This window comes from Alexandromys fortis, unplaced genomic scaffold, assembly GCF_014885135.2.
Source record: "Alexandromys fortis isolate MF-2015 unplaced genomic scaffold, M_Fortis_MF-2015_v1.1 scaffold_4, whole genome shotgun sequence".
Taxonomy (NCBI): domain Eukaryota; kingdom Metazoa; phylum Chordata; class Mammalia; order Rodentia; family Cricetidae; genus Alexandromys; species Alexandromys fortis.
The window spans coordinates 20,201,603-20,217,254 of NW_026067944.1; the positions used below are offsets into that span (position 1 = coordinate 20,201,603).

Genomic DNA, 15,652 nt, shown 5'->3' on the forward strand with positions numbered 1-15,652 from the left:
AGAACTTACTCAGTTTTCATAACTGAATCACAAATACTTATGATATAATATCTTTAAGGATATATTAATTATAAAATTGATAAAATTTTATTGTACTATATTATTTGTTGTTGTATTTACTTGTAAATTCCCTATTTTTACTATGACTACATATGATAACAACTTAGTGTCTTAAAACAATATCCATTAATAGTTCCTCAGTTCTAGATTTTAGAAATACAGTAAAGTCTTCCAGGGCTACGATCCATATGTCAGGTGGACTGAATTTCTGGAGGTTCCTGAGAAGAATCCATTGCTTGTCCTGGTCTTGACAGGCTTCTGGTTTTAGCCTCTAACCCTTGTGCTACTCACCTATGAAGTCTTTTGTGAACATTAGACACACCTGGAGTACCGTGCTAAAACCTCTTTGCCTCATAATTCTGGTCTTCAAAGCCCTATTTTCCCAGAACATTTCCAGGCTCTAGGGATGGTAATGCGTTATTTGGGAGCCATTATCCTGTTTAGTTCATCCACCATTTGGTTGAGCACACTACAATGTTATTGTTGGACATAAAAAAATAGAAATAAACAAGGGAGAACATAAAATAAAGTGCCAACTTTCCCTCATGTGTGTCTCGGGTGTATCTTTCAAACACATAACCAAATTTCAACCACACGGGGAAAGGATATAACAATATATATTATCATTAAAATCTGATTACAAAGAAAAGTACATCAAAACAGAATCACACCGGGCAAATACTGTGAAGATCGTAGGGATTCATTAACTTTAAAGCACAATCCATTGAGGAGATATTTCTAAAACAAGACACAGACTCTCACGAATACTGTCTCAACTTTATAATATATAGAGATATAGGTAATATAGATAGCTATGTGTGCATCAATTTGCCCATGATAAATCTATATAACATCAGCACAGCTTTGTTGTTAAGAAGACAGTAGTGATCATAATGTCTCTGCTAAGCACACACTGGAAGAAACAGCAGCACATGTTGGTGACGCACACTGGCTCCCTAAAATTGAGAAAGGATTACAGTTTCAAAATGCTGTTCCAATGAGTTTGTCCCAGTCTCTGCTGTTTATTTCATTGTGTTGTTGACTACTTTTTTAAAAAAATTTTCTTATAACTTCTTTAAGTCTTTCCTGAAAGTATGAAAATGAAGAGTAGACAATGTAAAGAAAAATCAAAAAATACCCTCAAATAAATGAAGAAAAGAGTCAGGCAGGATGAGGAATAGAAATAAGAGAGGGAAAATGAAAGAGGACAGGCTATCAGGCTAGAACACATGATGAATAATTGTGAGGTGCCAGCTGGAACCAGAGTGGAAGTCTCAAGGAAACACCAACTCCATATGAAAATGTCCTACAATTAGATATTTCCTAAAAGAAATGGAGAGATTGATAAACTTGTCTACTTGTTTAATCCAACTAGCTTAGCAAGCAGTATATAGCTAGGCACTTTCTACATTAATGAAAAGTTTTAAGTAGCATATAAGATCTATTCAAATATTATTTAGAATTCACAGTCACAAACATGTATAGGAGTGTATTGATACTCCTCCAACTTTCCTACCTAAATATTTACATATATTACATAAACATATATATGTATATGTATGTATACTCATACATATATTCAAACACACAAACAGAACACATATGTACACTTACAATCACACTTGCAGATATACACATACACACACAATATATATATACAAGCAAGCACATGTGCACACATTCAAATGAATAAATATTAGTATCAGCAGTATGATAAATAGATAAATAGGAATTAACAATTTTCAATATGATTTTAAAAATGCCATCATACTTTTACATTAAAACTGTATTTTAGAGTTAATACACATAATATATATGTATACAATCACACGAGACACGTTATAAATCTGGAGAAAATTCTCAGCAAAACATGTTTGTAATTATCCATAGTGTGATTTTAAACATGGATTTTTCTTTTGAACATATTACAGTAAATTAGAGTTAGTTAATAGGAACTCAGAGCAACAACATTAATTTTAAAATTCTTACTTGACATCCTACTCAATACTAATATTTACCTCCAATATCTTTACACAATTGCAAAAGTCCTCTGAGCTTCAGTTGCTTATTTTAAAGATGGAAGCATTCTGCATTCCATAAAGCAAAAAGTGATTAACTCTTAGCTAAAAGTCAATATGTGAACTGAAATAGTAATTCACTGTCTGCATAAACTTAAACTTAAGCAAGTAGTGTTCATGTTTTTATGAAGAGGCTTCTTTGTTAACCAATTCTACTATAAAATTATCTTCAAAATTGTTTCATAGCACTAGATAACCTATTTGATATTCAATAAATGGAGTAAACAGAAGGCTTTGTATTAAGACCACTTTCAAAAACATGCTAATTTATCAGAACCTAGTCCCAGAATGGAGTCGTGCAAGGGAAATTTTGAATACTTGTGAGAAAACTCCAAGAAAACAAAACAAGAATCTTGTGACTTCCGTTTCTTAAAAAACACAGAATTGTTCTTCAGGTGTATTTCCAGGCTCCTCCTGGGTCGAGTGTGTAGGAGTGAGTTTACTTCTGCTGTTGTTATTCATATACCTCTATGGAAAGTCTGTTCTTGCCATGTGTGGCTTGGGATTGAACACCTTACTCATGCAATTCTACTTAACCCTCACAGTATAAATTGTTTGGTGCTCTGAATAAAGTTGGCTACTGCATGAGAATGTAGTCTGTCTCATTTTCAGGCTCCACTTTTCCAAATTCACACCAATAACTGGAGAGGCAGCGGTAATCCGTTCAGTAGTCATTTTTTTGAGGGTCAAAACTATCAGTTTGAAGTTTTAAGCAATGAGTTATACCAGAAATACAATTCTCCAGAAGACTGCCTTGAATACATAATTCTCACTCAGAAAAAAAACACTTGAGTCTTCCAGTCACACTGACAGTTTGTAGTGTGCCTGTTCATTCCAAGATCTGATTTTTTAATATCATAAATTGTCCTTCTGTGTCTTAAAATAATTTTTCTTGATGTGTAGAAATATGTATGGTACATCTATTTTTGCTCTGTATCCACTAGTACAAATAAAACACGTATCGTTGTTATCTGCTAGTTGCAGATGTTAGATAAACTGGTTCATCAAATAATAAGTTCATTAAGTATATGAAAAACAAATGCTTAAAGCCTTATGTATTGTTGCTTTGTTTTTTGATAAAACTTGGCACAATGTTGACTTTTGTGAAAATAGTAAATGCAGAAATAAGGGTATAGTAGACAGTAAGTAGCTTCTCACATCCTTTGCTTCAATTCATTAACTGTTTGTAATGGGCACCTAAAGTATATGGATGAAGTTCTTTTCAGAAGCAGTATGCTAATGTGTCAAATAGTTCAGAAAGTTCCAGTTATGTGAAGCATTTTTTTTTCTCAATGAAAAAATTAACCAGCAGGACCTTGGGGTTAAACCTATAGTTCCAGCTGCTCAGGTGGTTGTGGTAAAATCACTTGAAGACACACATCCAAAGTTAGTGAGGAAAATACAAGAGACTCCAACAAAATAGGAAGTTTATGACGTCAAAAAGATTTTCATAAATGTTAGTATTCTGAGAGCACAGTATTAGAAATTTGCATTCCAACATTGAAAAAATATTGATAAACACCAACATAATCAAGTATTTAATAATTATTACAAACAAACGCAGAGGCCAGAAAACAACCTTTGGTGCCAGGATCAGAAGAGCTCTGCACCCCCTCTGAGACAGCATCTGCTATAGGTCCACAGCTCCCCAACTAGGCTGACGGTTCCCATGTCTCTACATTCCCAGCAGTTGGTTAAAACTTACACCATTTTACATGACTCTTTCTTAAAACAATATGGTTCTGGGAAGCAAATTGATCTCTTTGTGCTTGCAAGGCAAGTGCTTTATCAGCTGAGTCATCCGCCAGCCCATAAAGTGGCCTTTAAAGTGATAAATATATGCAATTAAGGAATTTTGCAATGTTTGCTTTATATGAGTACAACATGAGACTTTAAAAATTAAGGTAATGCACCATCAATTTATGAGTGACAAATTAGAATAGAAAAAATGGTATGTGTATTCTACTCAGTTGATCATTTTGTTATGTTGTTAAAGCAACTGAAAGTTTATGTTTTACAACCATTATATGGTTGGCGTTAAGAGCAAAATGCAATACAGTGCAATATTAACTGCATCACAACACTATATTAAGCTGAAATTTAACCATAGATTAAGTCATGTATATATGAAAAGTATGTTCATAATTATACTATGTTGATCATCTTCTAGTTTTTAGGATTTGCTTTGAATTTATAATTTGCATAAATGACCATAATACATTATAAACCATAATGTAAAACAATAGCACAGCTTCCCTTGGAAATAAATTTAATAGTGGATATAATTCAATTTAAATAATGAATAATTTCTGAGTGCCTTTTCTTATTTTCTACATGATCTGTTGCTATCTTTATTTATAATATAAAAATTGATAATTTTTATAAATAAAAGTCATTTTGCCAGCATATTTTAGTCCAATCTTATTTTTCTTCTAAAAACAAGAATTTTAAACATATTTTCAAGTTTTTATTCCTCTGGGACAAATCTGTCAGTCTCATAAATTTAAAAAAAAAGATGTTTTCTTATGATGCAAAGACAACCTTTAGAAGTATTCTATGAACCTTTAGAACTTTCTATGAAGTTTAAAATATCACAATGAGTCAGCTTTAAAATCTTGCAACACCTATTAACACATGAAATAGATTTCTGAAAATGAAGCAGGAGAATGCTGCAACTTCCTAAAAGGATCCTTTCGTTTGAATTTTTTATTGATTTTAATTGAGCTATACATTTTTCTCTGCTCCCCTCACTTCTTCTCCTCTCTCTTTCTAACCTCTTATGGTCCCCATGCTCCCAATTTACTCAGGAGATCTTGTCTTTTTCTACTTTCCAAGTAGATTAGATCCATGTCTAGGTTCTCTGGGATTATAAATTATAGTAGGCTGGTTTTTCTTTGCTTTATGTCTAAAAGCCCCTTATGAGTGAGTACATATAATATTTGACTTTCTGGGTCTGGATTACCTCACTCAGTATGATGTTTTCTAGAGCCATCCACTTGTCTGCAAATTTTAAGATGTCATTATTTTTTCTGCCATATTGCATTCCATTATGTAAATGTACCACATTTTCCTTATCCATTCTTCAGTTGAGGGGTATTTAGGTTGTTTCCATGTTCTGGCTATGACAAAAAAAAATGCTGTGAACGTAGTTGAGAACAATGTTTTTGAATTCTTAATTACCTACATTAATCTTCCCATGGACATTATGATTCCCACTTCTCAGTATTAGAAAGATCATTATTAAGTTTCAGTGTACTTCAACATACATAAAATCTGAATAGAATACCATATTCTGGTCAACATAGTCATTGGTAAAAATAACATCTATGGGTCTATGGGTCTTTCCTTGTGACTTTTTTTTTTTTCCAACACAGGGTTTCTCTGTAGCTTTGGAACCTGTCCTGAGGAACTGTTGCCCTTTAAAGTCTCTTTAAATAGCTTTTCTGGGAAATTATGTCATAAAATTAACACTCAGTATTTTGGTGCTGGATTTCTTTTACTCAGATCTCTCAAAAAGAGAAATTTCCACAAGTTCCTGTAATCACAGTTTGTTTCCTGCACTTAAAAACAGATTATATGAAATGCAGGGGACTACTAGCTTTGCTGTTAAAACCCAAAAACAAAACCTAGTTCGAGGAAAAACTTCCTCCTTGATAGAGCTAGAGGTGAATGAGCCCTGGTTTTCATCTTAGAATATTTGAATGTTTCCTATATTTCAATCTCTTATCTGACTTTAATGGAATATACTTTGAGCCATTTTGTATTAATTTGGCATTGCCAACTGGTATCCTCTACACAAAATAATGTATTTTTCTTGGAAGAGACACAACATGAATTCAAAGACTGAAAATTGTGCCTACTAATCAATTTTGTTTTCCTTTCCTTACAGCACCTTCTTTAATAGGTATGATGAGGAAGGACTGGGCATCCCAAAACAGCCTTGCTCTATCGTGGCAAGCACCTGCTTTTACCAATGGAGCTATTCTGGACTACGAGATCAAGTACTATGAGAAAGTAGGTCTCATTCAGCACTTTCTAAAACTCTGAATTTGCATACATATATGCATAAGCATTTACATTATATATTGTTACAGTAGTTTAGATTAAAATCTGTTTTTCTTTGGCCTAATTCCATAATCACTGTATCTTTGACTCCTCTCTAACATCCCATCGTGCTCATAATATCTTCATTAGTTTATCTCGTTTTATGCCACATTAAAGTAGAGAGTGCCAGATGCTCATGTTTTTCAGGACCTACTCTAGGGAGGATTATAATATAGCGATAATTGATAACGTCTCTAACTTAGAGTTTTATTGTTCTAACATTGTCTAAAATGCTATCGAGAAGGAACAGGAAGACCAAATTCCTATGACATAAGTGAATGGGCAGCGTGAGCGTTTCAACAATAAGTTTCATATCACAGTCTACCATAATTGGAAGGGATAATTTAAAGGATAAATGAATTAAATGTCTTTATATTCAGGTCTTCCCATTTATTTTATAAAAAGCTAGTAAGACCAACTTTACTTTAAAAACAATCTAAATTTTACTTTGTTGTTCTGAATTATTCTCAATTATTATAATTTCCCAAATCATAAACATCCTTTACTTTATTAAATTTATAATTCTTCTTTGTGCTATTCCTTACCCCAATTATTTACCATTATGACCTTTTGGCATAACTATTGCAAGATCATTTCTGATATTCCTTGCATTAGTAATAACACTTTGAAAATATTTATGAAGACAGAATTATTATTTTAGTTAAGATAAAATTTGCATTTATTTTCTTGGGTTAAATATAGGAATAATATGACTTAGACTTCTAGAATTTATCAGAAACAAAGAGATTTTGAAACTTTCCCACTCAAGGTTTGCATTTTAATCTGATGAAGTAACTGAAATAACTGACCATAGATTCACAGGGGAAATGGCATACGTATTTATTACTATGCGTCTTTGTATAGGAGGTACAGGATGTTTAAAACTAAAAGACTACCCCAATGGTTGCATCTTAATTCATATCAGAAGGGAAACAATAGATATAGGTGATACAAAAAAGGTAGAAAATGGATTTTTCCATTGGATCCAAATAAGAGACAATGACTTCTGTCAGAGTTCCTCTGGGCTTTAAATGCTAACTTTTCTGTCTCATCTTCCATGATAAATGTTTATTATTCCTTGGTTAAAGACAGTTCAATGCAAGAGTTGGAGAACTAGTCTTTGGAAGATAAAGGATTTCCCTGTACTTGCTGACCCATTAGTGTTATCCACTGGAATCCCAAAGCAGTATATAGTGGGCTGTCGTTTTCTATGTCTGAAGGGGCAAATCATAAACACATTACAGTCTTCCCTAAAGAAATATAAGGTAGAAGTGGAAATGGAACCCATTCTATTGATGAACAAGTGTACTCTGAATCAAGGGAAGACACTTTATATCTATATGCTAGCTTTGCAAATGTTATAGCCTGAAGTATGTAGTCAAAGAAAATGTGTCTGTCTGTCTGTCTGTCTGTCTGCCCCACTGTTGAAACATATCTTCATGTACTCACAGTGCCTGCTTATCCAGAAAGCACCATGCACACATATATACAAAAAAAAAAATCAAATACAAAGCATTTGTTTCAGGAAAGTATTCTGTGTTATATTTTACACATATAAAAATCATTGGTGGGTTTTGTGGTCATTTACCTTTACTGATTTTGGGTTGGATATAACCTAACATTTGTTTCAGGAAAGTATTCTGTGTTATATTCTACACATATAAAAATCAGTGGTGGGTTTTGTGGTCATTTACCTTTATTGATTTTGGGTTGGATATAACCTAAAAATTTTCCAAATAAACCAAAGGCATAATCAGAAAAAAAGCATGTTTATTTAATTAAAAATCTGAAAACCACTGATTCTGAATTGTAGTAATTAACGTGATACCCATATTGACTTCATGGGTCTAAGTTTTACTTTGAAGTTGGAAAAGAAATTCTTTGGCGGGAAAAAACAGGTGTTTGTTTTTAAAAGTATGCTATTGGGCCAGAGATAATAGATTAAATATGCAGTTGGAACTAAAGATTTCTAAATTATGTTCTGATTTTGTCTCTTATTGTGCTGGGGGGGTGGTCAATACATCTCTTTTTTATTTAAAAGTCACATTTACCAAAATATACATGAATATACCAACTTTCTCGTGGTTGAAAATATTAATTATAAGCAAACTTAAAGTTAAAAATGCCAAATCAGTATTTAAAAATCAACACTTAGATAAGTCTTGGGAAAAGTCTTAGCCTGAAGCATGATGCAGAATACCAGAACAAGAACATAGGTAAGCAGCATGAACAAGTAAAATGTTATTCTTTCCATACATTCAAATAAGCAGGCAAACCATCAAATGTTAAAATAACATAATCCTGCAAATAAAGCTCAAAATAAGTGACAGTATTACATTTTTCTGTGTTATGACTTCACATTCTAAAATTACATTTCACATACCTGCATCTATAATACGGTTTTTCCTCTCAAGAAAACAATTTTGTAAATACTAACTGGGACAGATTACAGTAGAATTCCATAAAATTACATTTTTTTCATTAGTAGTAGCTTAAATATGGTTTAGTAAACCCACACACAGAGAAGCATAAACATTCCCCTATATTTAGAATGCAAATATTCCCCACATGTGTGCACTTGTGTGCAGTTATGCATGTATATGAGCAGTAGAAGATTAGTAGATGTCCAGGTCTGCTTCAGGCTTGGTTATTGGTAAGATTATGGAGAAAGTTAGACAGATTGGGCAGAGTGACAGAGGGAGAAAAAGAGAAAGGACTAGTAATATACACAGGTATGAATAGGCCTATGCATGGGCCCTAAGTAGTTTTAATATTTATTATTAGTAATTATTTGACCAAATGATACACTTGATGTAAAGCTTTTTGTGCAGATGATTAAGTGAAATGGTTTCTAGGGGAACTGGAAATGAAAGTTGGAGGCCAAAGAAGTAAATGGCAATCAAATTCATGTTGATGAAGTCACTCTCTGGAGTATAAACAACTTCTCAAAGAGCGTTCTCTGCAAACAAAGAAGGAGGGCTTCCTTAGATGGTTCCAATTGATCTTTCGTTACAGAGTTTAGTGGAATCATATGGGTGACTAGAAAAAAATAATTAGAAAGTATGTTAGTTCTCTTCTGGTAGCTTTAGTTCCCCAAGTTTAGATTCATAGAAAAAAAAAAGTGCAAATCTAAGCCATTAAAAAAAAAATAGATGGGAAGAACTGGAAGTAAAATTGATTTGGGTGATCTGTTGGGATGCAAACTATTGAATAACATATAAAAGTGGTCAAATAGCTGTTGGAAAACACATCCATGACTCTTTTATTAACATGCAGGTTTCTTTTGGGTTTTAGTACCCATACAAGTGCCATGACATTTAGATTACACATTTCACTCAAAATTGTAGAGGGTATCTCTGACTCCTTTGCCTCTGCTTGGAACCCCTTTCCTCTACTGGGTTGCCACAACCTGCCATGATATGAGCGTACATACCAGATCTTGCTGTATTTTGTTAGTCCATACTTGATGGATAACTCTGGGAGGCCTACTCTTTCTTCTTTCTTTATTTCTTTTTTTTAAAGGGAAACACAGGAGGAGTTGACGTGGAGGAGAGGGGAGGAAGAGGGAGGGAATGGGAGGAGTGGAAAGGAGGGGATATGATATATGAGATTAAAAAAAGATACAGTAAAGTATCTGTGGATCTATAAATTGGTCTACAAAGCAGCAATATTTTGATCATTTTATGAGGGATTTGGAATGCTTTGTTATCTTCTGGCTGTTTAACATACATTCTCCTATAAATAAGAAAAAAATTAGTCTTCTTAGGAAAAAAAAGTATTCACAAACACCTGAAGTTAAACAACACATAGTCGCTATCCGTCAGCGTCCTTTCTCACAGATAGTGACTTAACAAAAAGAAGCATTGGACACTGGGTACAAGGATTGGATTGAATCTCAGAATTTAGCTACTTTTACTTCACTATTAACCTTTTGGTAATCAAAACCCAAGCCTTATATATATTATGCAAGAAACATACCACAGTACACCTCCAGCACCAGGCCTTAATCTTGTTTCTCTGTTTGTTGTTGTTCACATATAAAGTAGAGGTTGATAAAGTAATTCCTTATAGTCTGAGATAATTCTAAAAGAAAAAAATAGAAGTAAAAACTAAGATGTGGCTACCAAAAACAGACAGACAGACAGACAGACAGACATACAGATAGATAGGTAGGTAGATAGATAGATAGATAGATAGATAGATAGATAGATAGATAGATAGATGGATGATAGATAGATAGATGATACATAAAGACAGATACATAGATAGAAAGAAATGGTGATTGAGGATGGATAGACACAGACAGAAATAGATATCACTGTCTCTTTCTGGGTGTGGTGTGTGTTTATATGTCTATGTATGCATGCTTATTTGCATTCTGAGAGTAAAATATGGGAAATTAAACATATTTCTTTTTTGGTTGTAAGTAGTGAATTAATTATGCATCCCAAGTTTTTTTTTAATTTCTATAATCCAAAAGTATTTGATTTTCATTTATTTTAAATTCACTGCCTCAATATGAAAAGAACATTATGAAGATTATCAAAGTTCAACTTTTTAATTTTCTGTTTTATGTATCTTCCATCCAAAATTAGGCTTTATTGTGAGTGTCTTGTCAATAAAACCTTTATATTATCTGCTCCTATCATCTCAGTCTTCACCTGAAAATGATGCAAAAAGTCGCAAGAAATCACATTCTCTATTCCATACTATACGAACCATTCTTTTATTAGACAATTTTATGTCACTATAGCAAATACTTGAGGCTAAGCATTTTATAGAAGCCAAAAACTTACTTCTAGGAATAAAAAAGCTTGAGATCTAGTTCTCAGAATGTTCAAGAGAGAGAGAGAGAGAGAGAGAGAGAGAGAGAGAGAGAGAGAGAGAGAGAGAGAGAGAGAATTGAGGTAGTGAGGTAGTCCTGGGCATCTAGTCAAGCTACAATATGCTGATGATCCTTGATGTCTCTTATTTGATATACTTCCTTTCTATAGACTTGCACCCTACTACCTAGACAGGAGCAAAGCACTAGTGTGTTCTACTTACTTTTGAGTCATTATTCATTGTCCCGATGTGGATCATTCTAACCATAATAACACCTGCTTATCTTCATCTACAGAAATGTTTTTCATTCTTTACTACATGACCAGGTTGAAAATCCTTCAAGTTCCTAAGTTCTGTTTCCCTTTGGATTGTAAATTCTACTTCGCTATCATTTCTTTTTATGAATTTGAAATATGTAGCTAAAAGAAGTCACAAAGAGCCCTAAAGCTTTAAAGCTCATATATTTCTTGCACCAAATATTCACGTTCATCTATTCTTAAATTCTACTTTCTATGTGCCATGGGCATGAACATAATTCAGCCAAGTTCTTTACTAGTTTATAAGAAGAATGGCCTCTCCTTCAGTTTCCAAAGCATTCTTCCTCTTTTTTTTCTTATGACCTATCTGTGCACATTCCCACCATAATTCAGAGCACGGCCACATAGTCAATCCCTCAGAAACTTCAAACCTTTCCTATCTCTTGCTTTTTTTTTTTTACATTCAATCTCCTTAACGTTCTATTACAACAATCTAGTTCTCTTCTTTGCCTGTGTGTCCAAATTATTTCATCCACTAGCCAGCATACAATTTTTTCACCTGTATTTATGTATTCATGCTACTTTATTTTATATAAGTATATCAGAATTCTAAGGTCCTAGTCAGTACCTCTAAGATGGTATCTAAATGCTGCAGCTTCCAGAAAGAAGATATGCCATGATGGAAGAATGGAAATGAAAAAAAAAAATGGGAACAGGGCATTGAACATACCCTTTAGTCACAGCACTAAGTTTGGGTTTGTTATGAAAAGTCAGTACCCACACCAGCGATAGATTCCACTCTGCTGTCCACAAGAAATACCTTTCTCTTACTGGGCCTCCAATGCTACTGCATGTCAAACATTAAGATCATAGCATTCTTCTATGGTCTTTCCTGATCACTTTGACTGTTCTGCAGGATTTGCAGACAGTGTATCATGGGCGTTTGTTCTCTACTTCATAGACAGCCATGCTTTCCCCATGTCCTCTCATAATAGAAGGACAAGGTAACTCTCTGGGATCATTTTAATAAAGGCAAAGGTGTCATTTTTGAGGCCTCTCCTTGCGTAACCTAATAATTTCACTCAGAAATGGTATCCTATTATCAGTTGTTTGAGGTTATTATTTCAACATATAAACAGTCTGAGCATGCTTTGAAATCAGTACCTACCTAAAATAATCTTAGAGTTATTTATATATTTACCTGATGGTCCTAAATCATTTATGAAATTGTAGATCATTTGGCTTACATCCCTCAACCTGAATCAGTGACTGGCAGGGTATTTTTACTTCCATCATATTGTAGCTGAATTGAGGAAATGGTCTTTTTGTTTATAACTCATTTATTATAAATTGAAAGAGCATTCAATCACTGCAAAACTGCATCTAATAATTTTAAAAAAGTGTAAGAGAAGGCGTGTATGTTTCCATAGTGTTCTGCTTTTGTATGTTCATAAGCAAGATTTACATACAAATGTCCATAAGCGGAGAGATGGTCCTGTTGATAATGAGAATGCAAGCATATGAGGGAAGGGATTTTTTTCTTTATTGTTATATCCCGGCCACAGAGACAATCATGTATACAGTAGATAGACAAAACTGCTGATCAGTTATATATTAGGTACTTTGAAGTATTTGGATGTATTTAATAATTAATCATATTAATAACCACTTGAAGTAAATAGCATTACTTTTATCATTTAACTTATGAAGAAACAAGTCACGAGGAGATTGAATAACTTTATCATATCCAGCAGGTGGCTGCTATGGCTGCCCAGGTTCTCCGGCATCACAATAGACACTCAGAAAATTCAGGCTTTTGCTGATGCTGATTTTGTAGCTTCCCTGAGGCCAAAGGCTGATTACTCTCTGTTGCCCTTTTGCATCCACAAAAATGGCAGCAATAAAAGATGCCTATGTCACCAGGGTGTTATACAGCTCCACTAATTACCAACTGGTAGCTCATCTTGTGAACATGAATCCCCTACATCAGTTCATTATTCTTACACTCAGTATTTAAAGACACTGACTGGGAAATTATTTTCATGAAGTACTCTGGTTAATTTTGACCAGTCAGCAGGTCTTTGATTGTGTTTAGGAAAACACATTGTGAGAAAAGAAACTGTTCTCATACCCAGATGATCAATAAGTGTCTGAATACAGTATTATCAGAAAGTAACTGTTATCTTTCATCCAAACACAGAAACAGCTTTTTAAGAGCATTAATTAAAAATATATAACTTCATGACCTTAACAACTATATTATGGAAAGGTGAAAGACTTGCAGAATAATCATTATGGGAATTATTTTTAGTACCAGCCAAGAGTGACTTGATGTAGACACTTTTGGGGGGAAAGCAGATACTCTAGAAGGTCAGGACTTTGGTCTGTTATAAAAGCCATATCCAGTCTAGCATCACACTCTACCTGATGTCTGTTTCTTTCTTTCTGTTTATTTTACTTTCTCTACATAGTTTTTTGCACAAATGATCATTGAATAAATAACCCTTTGTTTTTCTAAAGATATATAATTGCCCCCTGTTTCCTGACCCTCAAGGATGGTCTCTCTCTCAAGGTATGGGTCTCAGGCTGGACCAGTCATGTAATAGCCACTCCCACAATTTCAGTGCCATCTTTACCCCAGCATACCTTTTAGGCCGGTCATGGGTCAAATCATAAGTCAAAGGCTTTGTTGCTGGCTTGGTATCCCAGTCACTTCTCTGGAAAAATTGCCTGGTTACAGAAGCTGGCCAGTTCAAGGTCTGTATCCCCCATTACTAGGAGTCTTTACTGGAGTACCATTGTAGATTATTGGGAATTTCAGCGGTACTAGGATTCTAGCTGATCCCTGAGAAACCCCATGATCCCAGTGTTTCTCCCTCTGTCCTCCCTACACCTGAATCTCCCACTCTGTCTACCCACTATAAATCTATCCCAGAGAGATTCATGTGTCCCCAACAGCCCCTGCCCCCAACCTCCGTGAGTCCTCATTGTTACCTAGCCTCTCTGGGTCTGTGGATTTTAGCATGGTTTTCCTTTACTTTACAGTTAATGTCCTCTTATAAGTGAGTACATACCATATTTGTCTTTCTAGGTCTGGGTACCTCACTCAGGATGGTTTTTTTCTAGTTCCATACATTTACCTGCAAATTTCATGATGTTATATTTTTAACAGCTGAGCAGTGCTCCATTGTATAAATGCACCACTTTTTTTTTGTCCTTTCTTCCATCCTTTGGGTATATGACCAAAAGTGTTACAGCTGGGTCTTGAGATAGATTGGTTTCCAACTTTCTGAAATTTATAATATTGATTTCCAACATGGTTATATAAGTCTGCACTCACACCTGTAAGGAAGGAGTGTTCCCTTGCTGTATATCATATCACTTGCATTTTTTGATCTTAGTCATTCTTACAAGTATAAGAGGGAATCTCAGTGTCATTTTGATTTGCATTTCCTTGATGGCTAAGGCTCATGGACGTTTTTAAGTGTTCCTCAGCCATTTGAGATTCCTCTGTTGAGAATTCTGTTTAGACCTGTGACCCATTTTAATTGGATTATTTGGCCTGTTGATGTCAAGTTCTCGAGATTTTTATGTATTTTGGAGATCAATCTTCTGTCACATGTGGGGTTGGTGAAGAGCTTTCCTCACTCTATAGGCTGCTGCCTTGATCTATTGACAGTGTCCTTTGCCTTACAAAAGTTGTTCAGTTTATGAGGTACCATGTATAGAACCAAATATGACTGGCAGAATATTCAGTGAAATGATTTTATTATATTCTGCTATACTTATAGATTGGTGCCTTATCCAACTGTCTGTCATATTGTCATTAGAAAGGCTTCATTCAGCAATTGAAGGAAACAGATGCAGACCCACAGCCAAACACTAGGTGGATCTCAGGGAATCCTGAAGAAGAGGGGAAGGAAGAGTTGTAGGAGCCAAAGGGGTCAAGGACACCATATAAAAGCCCACAAAATCAAACAACTTTGGCTCTTAGGGTCTCTCAAAGACTTAACCAACAACCAGGGAGCCTGTATGGGACTGACATAGGCCCTCCACATATATATTAAATGGTTTACCTTGGTTTTCTAGAATTACCAACAATGGAAACACAGGCTATCTATGACTAATTTGCCTGATTTTGTAACCCTTTTCCTCATAGTGGGTTGCCTTGTCCAGCCTTAAAACAGGGAGAAGTACATAGTCTTACTGCAACTTGGTATGTCATGTTTGGATGCTAGCCATGGGAGGCCCATGGAGAAATCTTTCTGGAAAGAAATGGAGGAGTGTGGAGGGAAGGGAATGTAATTGTAAGAGGGGGATTGGAAGAAG

At 34.6% G+C, this 15,652-nt stretch overlaps 1 protein-coding gene across 1 annotated transcript in view; it reads left to right on the forward strand.

Moving 5' to 3' along the window:
• Positions 1 to 15,652, forward strand: part of Epha6 (EPH receptor A6) — an 839,925-nt gene that overhangs the window by 471,391 nt on the left and 352,882 nt on the right. The window contains exon 6 of the mRNA XM_050149039.1: positions 6,028 to 6,152. Within this exon, the coding sequence (XP_050004996.1) occupies positions 6,028 to 6,152 (125 nt within the window). The remainder of the gene's footprint in view (positions 1 to 6,027; positions 6,153 to 15,652) is intronic.